Genomic DNA, 6,369 nt, shown 5'->3' with positions numbered 1-6,369 from the left:
AGACATCGCTGTCGGACGTCAGGTTCTTCTTGGACGTGTGGTGGGAGGTGATGAAGCACAAGGAGGGAGAGGAGGACGTGACGGTCTCTGCGTTCGGTGCTCTCGTGGGTCAGCACGGGGGTGAGGTGTCTCTGGACGATGGTCTGCGGCCCCCAAAGAGGTTCAAGGGTGACCCTGTGAATGATCCTCCTGCTCCCACCACCCTGCTCATGGTGCTGGTGGAGGGGTTAAAGCAGATCCACGGGAGCGTCGCCCAGCCCCGCATGAAGTGCTATGCCTTGGCCAACTTGGCTGAGCTGCTCTCTGTGTTCTCTGAGCTGGAGCCAGTGGGCACCTCCCTCCCCATCACAGAGTACCTGCACAAGGTCAGCACCGTGGTCAGCCTCTGGACCAGTGACACTGAGAGCCAGTACCACCACAGCTGTCTGGGTGAGAAGGTGAAGGAAGCACAGAGAAGCATGAGCCTCTTGCCCATGGCCAAGCTCTCTCGTGAGGAGCTCTTTGTTGGCTTGGACTTTCTACACAGCTTGTTGCATTCCTGGGGAGAGGAGTTGCAGGATGCTCTGAACAGCCCTGAGGAGCTCTGCTATGAGAGCTATCGCCTCCTGGACACTCTTACCACCCTTGGGAAGAACCTGGTGTGCTTCTCAGAGACTAGAGACCTGGGTGAGGATGAAACACGTGTAGTGTTAAAGCTGACACAGATCATCAAGGACTTGCTCAAGGAGACTGGTGCCAGCCTGAAGAGCAGGGATTTGGACACCAGCCTTGTGTCTTCAGTTGCCATGGCAATCATTGAGGAAAAGCTGGACTGGCATGAGGACATGTGCTCTGTTTTTGCATCTGAAAAGACCTGGGCCTTTTCGAAGGCCTGGGTCGAGTGCCTTGTGAAAAACAAAGCTCTCTTCCAGAAACCAGAGCTGGTTTTGAAATTGCTGGAGATGCTGGTGAACTTTGCCACGTCGCACCAAGACAAGGAGGCCCGAGAGCTGCAGATGCAAGTGACCAAAGCCATTGTGGAGTGCTACACTGAGCTTTCATTAGCTGATAAAAACCAAGTGCTCTCAGGTGTCCTGACATCCTGGGGTGGACCAGGTCTGTCCCTGAACTTGCAGGTTGTCAGTGAGGGGTTCCAGGAGGACCTGAATGTGACATTCAACCAGATCACAAAGAGTGTGTCTGATGAAGGCCTGAGCAGGGCTGTGGTTTCTGTGGCCAGGCTCGCTCTGCTGTACCCCGAGGCCACAGTGAAGCAGGTTTGTCATCTTGCTGTGGTCAACTTAGGAGCACACCAGTTCCTTGCACAAATCCTCTGCTCCTTCCCAGCACTGAGCTTCCTGGAGACCCACGATGATCCAGGCAGGCCATGCAGCCTGGTGGTGAGGTGTCTGGAGGAGGCAGTATGGGGGAAACTTTCCACTGTGAGGGAGGAGGAGCAGTTCCTTCAGTTCTTGTCCTTTCTCATGCAGCCACCAGGCTCAGCCACCCCACTTGTGTCACCTGCAGAGGTGACCAAAGCCTTTGTCCTTCCCTATTTGAAGTCAGACTCTCCTCAGACTGAGCTGAGCCTGCAGATCCTCAGTAAAGTTTTGGGAATACAGTCCTGTTCCGAAGAGCACTGGATCAAATCCTGTCACCCGTTCCCTCTTCTCCTCAGCCTCTGCAGGCTTCTAGATGGTTACACCACATATTGGCATCAGCCTAGGGAGCAGCTCTTCCTCTCACTGGAGACCAAAGACCTGATTCTGAACAGCCTCTGCCAGCTCTGCCAGATGGTGGGACCAGAAACTGTCCCCTCCCCGGAGCTGTGGGTCCAGTCACTGGCTTGGCTTCACAGGAAGGTGGCATCACTGGACTGGACTGTCGGGCTAAGACTCAAGAAGCTTTATGGAGACCACTTCAAGAATGAGGTCCCGGCAACGCTGTTTGAGATCTGTACTCTTCCTGAGGACGAGTGGACATCGCAGCCTTTGCCAGCCTATGGACCAGGCAGTGGGCTCCTGGCGTGGATGGAGTGCTGCTGTGTGTCCCCAGAGCTCAGGGAGACGATGCTGACGCTCCTCACCGTCAACGTGGACAACCCTGAAGAAGTGAATCTCTTCAGCAAAGGGTTCCTGGTGGCTCTCATACAGGTCCTGCCTTGGTGCAGCCACAGCGAGTGGAAGAGGCTCAGCTATGTGGTTGAGAACCTGCTGGAAAGGCAAATCCTGCACGTGCCGTACACGCTGGAGTACGTGCAGTACATGCCCCTGCTCAACCTCAGGCCTTTTGCCTGCTATCTCCAGTTCTCCGTGCTCTTCCTGCGGGGCTTCCAGCTCCTCTGCAGCTCCAGCTGTTCCACCTGGCTGCCGGCAGAGGCTTGGCTCCACGTGGTGCAGCTGTACTGCAGCAGCCTGACAGAGCTGTTGACCTCCGCCAAGAGCACTGCAGGGTCCCCCTCACATCCCTCTGAGGACAAGACCTCCACGCAGGAGGTGTCCTTCGTCTGCATCCAGATGTTTTGCCACCTGCTGCACGTCTCTGCCATGCTGCCAGGCGAGGGCTGCAGGGAGCCACTGGCAGTGGTGGCATTGGAGATCCTCTCGCAGTACGAGATGTTCAGCAAGGCCGACACGTCCCCCAGCAACGCTCTGCGCAGAGCCAACGAGAGGCACTTCTTGGAGTCCATCACCGACAACGTGAGCGACGAGGCACTGCGCAGCACCCTCCTGCAGAAACTCAGCAAGGTGGGAGCACACTTGGCTGAAGAGACAGCTTGAGGGGCTGGAGAGAGCGACCAAGGAGAGCATTGACCTGCCACAGAAGGGATCCTTACCTGGATGTTGTAAGATCTGTAATAAAACCTATTTTCTCTTTTGAGTGTATTTCCCCTCATTGTGTTTTCTTCCAGCCTGCCTAAGCAGTGAAGGAGCCATGTAAGGATGGGTAGGAGGAACTATTCTAATTTTCCAAAGGAATAGTTGTGAGGACAGCTGTTCCTGAGCTAAGCTGCTGGTTTCTGTGGCTCCAGCCTTGCCTGCTGGCAGTCTGGATTTACACAGAGCCTGGCAGCCTCCGGGAGCATCAGGGAAATCACTTCCCTCCGGCTCCCCTGCCACCTTCCCTCTCCTAGTCCAAGGTGGATTGTTGGTTTGCACGTGCTGCTGGAGGCTGGGAAGCGAGTCAGAGGCTGGGAAGCAAGTTGGGTGAGTCCAGGACAGGCAGGAACCTTTAGAAATGTGTGTTGCTCCTGCCTGGAGGTGGGGATGCAGCAGTAACCCGGTGTGTAACACCCCCACCCAGAAATGAACGGCACGTGGGAGAGCCAGCCCGTGGTGTGACTCAGAAAGGAAATCTTTATTGGTCTCCTGATAGTAAATAGGGCAGTGTTAGTGCAAACTGAGGTGCCTCATTGGCTGTTTTTGTTTTTTTCTGGTCCTTACATAAGGCACATTATTCGCAATGACAGCAGCGAGATACAAACATCTGGAACGAGTTGCAAGCGGTTTATAACATCAGCTGGTCTCGGTGGTTAATGTGACAGCAACAATCGGCTGCACGTCGGAAGAGGCCCCTTTTTTTTTAACTCTATCCAGTGCAACAGCCGTGGCTGGGATGAGATCCAACACCCAAAAGAACCAGGTCTCACAGAGCTCGGCCGCTGGTGTCAGACAGAGAAAGGCACAGAGTGGCCACAGGTCTGTGGGGTCTGCTGGGGCTGTGCTGGTGTGGTCACCTGCCCTGGAGCAGGTGCAGGAGGCTGTGGGGAGGAGGCAGCTGCCCTGGCTGCAGGGAGTGAACTGTACTGAACTGCTCACTGTACTGAACACCCGCAGGGTGAGCCAGGGAGCTGTGACTGAGGGTGGAAATGGGCTGAACTGGTGCAGGACCCAGCTCAGCACTCTGCTCTGAGGTTGCTGGTTCCTCCTGTGCTGCCCCAGTTCTGTCCCTGGCAGCCTCCTGGGGAGTGGGATGGGGCTGGAGGGATGAACTGTCTGACCCGAGGTTGGGCAGTACCACAGCTGCTGCCAGGGCGTGGTGGTGCCAGCTGGAGGGGAGAGCAGGCTGGGGTGTGCCAGGCTGTTTGAAATACCTGCTGAGGGGATGTGGAGCAGATAAAAGCAGCTGTGGTTAGGGGAGTGGGGTGAAAGTTGCATCCCCTGCCAACGAAGGGCTCTGCGTAGTGCCCTGTGTGTTGGCAAGATGAGGACTTGGCAGTCTCCTGTTCCCTTCAGCCACAGGCACCCTGTCCTGTGTTGCTTTGAGACAGCATAACCATTCCTCTGTTCTGGTGTGAGCTGCTCCCCTCCAGCTCCACTGGGAACACCAGAGACCCCATGAGACTATCAGACAGACATCAGACACTTGTAGTGAAAAGCACCTTTGGGTAAGTGGAGCTTTAAATGAGCTTGAGCCCAGCAGCAGCATTGGGAGCTGCAGGTGGGAGGTCAGAGGCTGAACGGGGCTGTAGTGTAGAGGTGAAGTCAGTGAAGGTCAGGAACAGCTCTGCAGAACCATGCTGCAGCCCTGGGCCTGGCTCTGCTCTCAGCTGGAGCTGGAGGATGAGTTGGGGCTGTGGAGGGTCCAGCACACAGCTCACCATCCCCATCCCCACTGCCTGGGGCTGGGCCTGCTCCAGCATCCCTTGGCTGCAGGTTCCTCCAGCGCTGGTGTCTGGTGTCAGCGCTGGAACACGTGGCGGGGGGAGGGTTGTAACAAACCCCTCTCGTGTAACCGTTCCTCGGGTGGTGCTGCAGCGTCCAATCCCAGAAGGAATGTCGTGTGCTTAACGTGCTGGTTCCTACCCCACGGGCAGGAGGACACAAGGCACTGGAAGAGTGGCGTGGGAGGAAAAAAAAGCCTTTCCTTGCCCAGGCTGGTGCTGCCTGGCTGCTTCCAGCGTGATGGTATCGCTGCTCCCACCGCTCTGCTCCCCGTGCTGCATCCCACAGCGCTGGCAGTGCCAGTGGAAGAGCTGGCAGGGGGGTTAACCCTGCTCCAGCCCCTGGGCTGCCTTGGCAGGCTGTTATCTGCTCCGGTCTGCGGGGGAGCTGCCGTAGAGACGCGCGGCTTTGCGGCAGATGAGCCTGAACCCGTAGAGCGTAGAGCTGGGGGGCGATGAGGGAGGCGTTGGCGATGTTGCAGTGCAGGGGGATGCGGAAAGGCACCATGTAAACGGGAATTCCCCCCTCCCTGCCGTAGGCCGCGTACATGAAGGGGAAGAGGAGGATCCGGCAGAGGAAGAAGGTCACCAGGACGATGATCCCGTTCACCTTGTGCAGGAGGGTGTCTTGCATTTTGAGCTGGGAAAGGAAGGAGGTGAACGGTGGGGTGAGAGGCATCCCATTGCTCCTTGGGTGCTGGTTGTGCTGGGAGCAGCCCCAGGAGGGCTGGAGGAGGGGGAGTGGGAAAGTGGGGTGGGAAGGGATGGAGGAGGGCAGAGGGCTGGGGTGGGAGGGAGCACTGTGCAGGGAAGGTACAGGCAGGAGGGGGCAGCACCAGCCCATGGCACAGCCCCCAGTGCTGGGATGCCACTGGGAGTGCTGCTTACTGGGGGAAAGGGATGGGAGGCTGGGAAAAAGGCAGCGCTGTGAGAAGGTTTGGATTATAGCTGTGGGGCTGCTTCTGTCTGAGACCCCCCAACCCAGGGGGTGATGGAACCTGGGGAAGGGAATTTTTTTTTAGTATGAACTGCTGGGGGATTCCCAGACCAGAACCCTGTCCCTCTTCACCTACCTGCATGAGGATTTTGCCCAGAGATACAAAAGGAGTGCTGAGCTCTGCTGTGAAGATGCAGCCCACGAAGAAGTCACCCTGCTTTCCCCTGAAGTACTGCAAAGAAATCCAGCAGTGAGCACAAAGCCCTCCAGAGAGGTGTCCAGGAGCTAAGACTGAGCATCCACAGGTGATCACGGGCCCCTCTAGCCCTTACCTGGGTGATGGGGGTGAGCACGATGAGGATGAAGAGGTGGTGGGTCACCATCAGCCGCTCCTGCAGGAGGAAGCTCCACACACTGGCCAGTGAGTGCTTCTTCTCTGCAATTCCCTTTTCCTGGCTCTTGTGCCAATGGCAGAGGTACATAACGTAGATGTCATAGGTCATGTAGGGAACAAGGACCCAGATGTACTCTACAGCCAGCCAGTGCCTAGGGGGAGAACAGCACACACAGAGGCAGTCACCATCAGCCGCTCCTGCAGGAGGAAGCTCCACACACTGGCCAGTGAGTGCTTCTTCTCTGCAATTCCCTTTTCCTGGCTCTTGTGCCAATGGCAGAGGTACATAACGTAGATGTCATAGGTCATGTAGGGAACAAGGACCCAGATGTACTCTACAGCCAGCCAGTGCCTAGGGGGAGAACAGCACACACAGAGGCATCACGTCCAGCACCT

General features: G+C 56.8%; 2 protein-coding genes across 2 annotated transcripts in view; one reads left to right on the top strand and one right to left on the bottom strand.

The window, feature by feature from the left end:
- Positions 1-5: 5 nt before the first annotated feature.
- GEMIN4 (gem (nuclear organelle) associated protein 4) lies at positions 6-2,759 on the top strand (the record flags this gene model as incomplete). The annotated part of the gene is made up of 1 exon (XM_009074952.1): positions 6-2,759. A coding segment is annotated over one exon (2,754 nt), but the record flags the coding sequence as incomplete, so codon positions are not given.
- Positions 2,760-5,005: 2,246 nt separating this feature from the next.
- Positions 5,006-6,369, bottom strand: part of LOC103802472 (protein FAM57A-like) — a gene marked incomplete at its 5' end in the record, with an annotated part of 3,472 nt that continues 2,108 nt past the window's right edge. The window contains 4 exon segments of the mRNA XM_009074951.1: positions 5,006-5,086; positions 5,088-5,282; positions 5,716-5,811; positions 5,912-6,125. Of these exon segments, the coding sequence (XP_009073199.1) occupies positions 5,006-5,086; positions 5,088-5,282; positions 5,716-5,811; positions 5,912-6,125 (586 nt within the window).

Source organism: Acanthisitta chloris, unplaced genomic scaffold (assembly GCF_000695815.1).
Source record: "Acanthisitta chloris isolate BGI_N310 unplaced genomic scaffold, ASM69581v1 scaffold21525, whole genome shotgun sequence".
NCBI classification, from domain to species: Eukaryota; Metazoa; Chordata; class Aves; order Passeriformes; family Acanthisittidae; genus Acanthisitta; species Acanthisitta chloris.
Note: the sequence above shows the minus strand (reverse complement) of the source record. Positions and strands in the feature narration are given on the sequence as shown.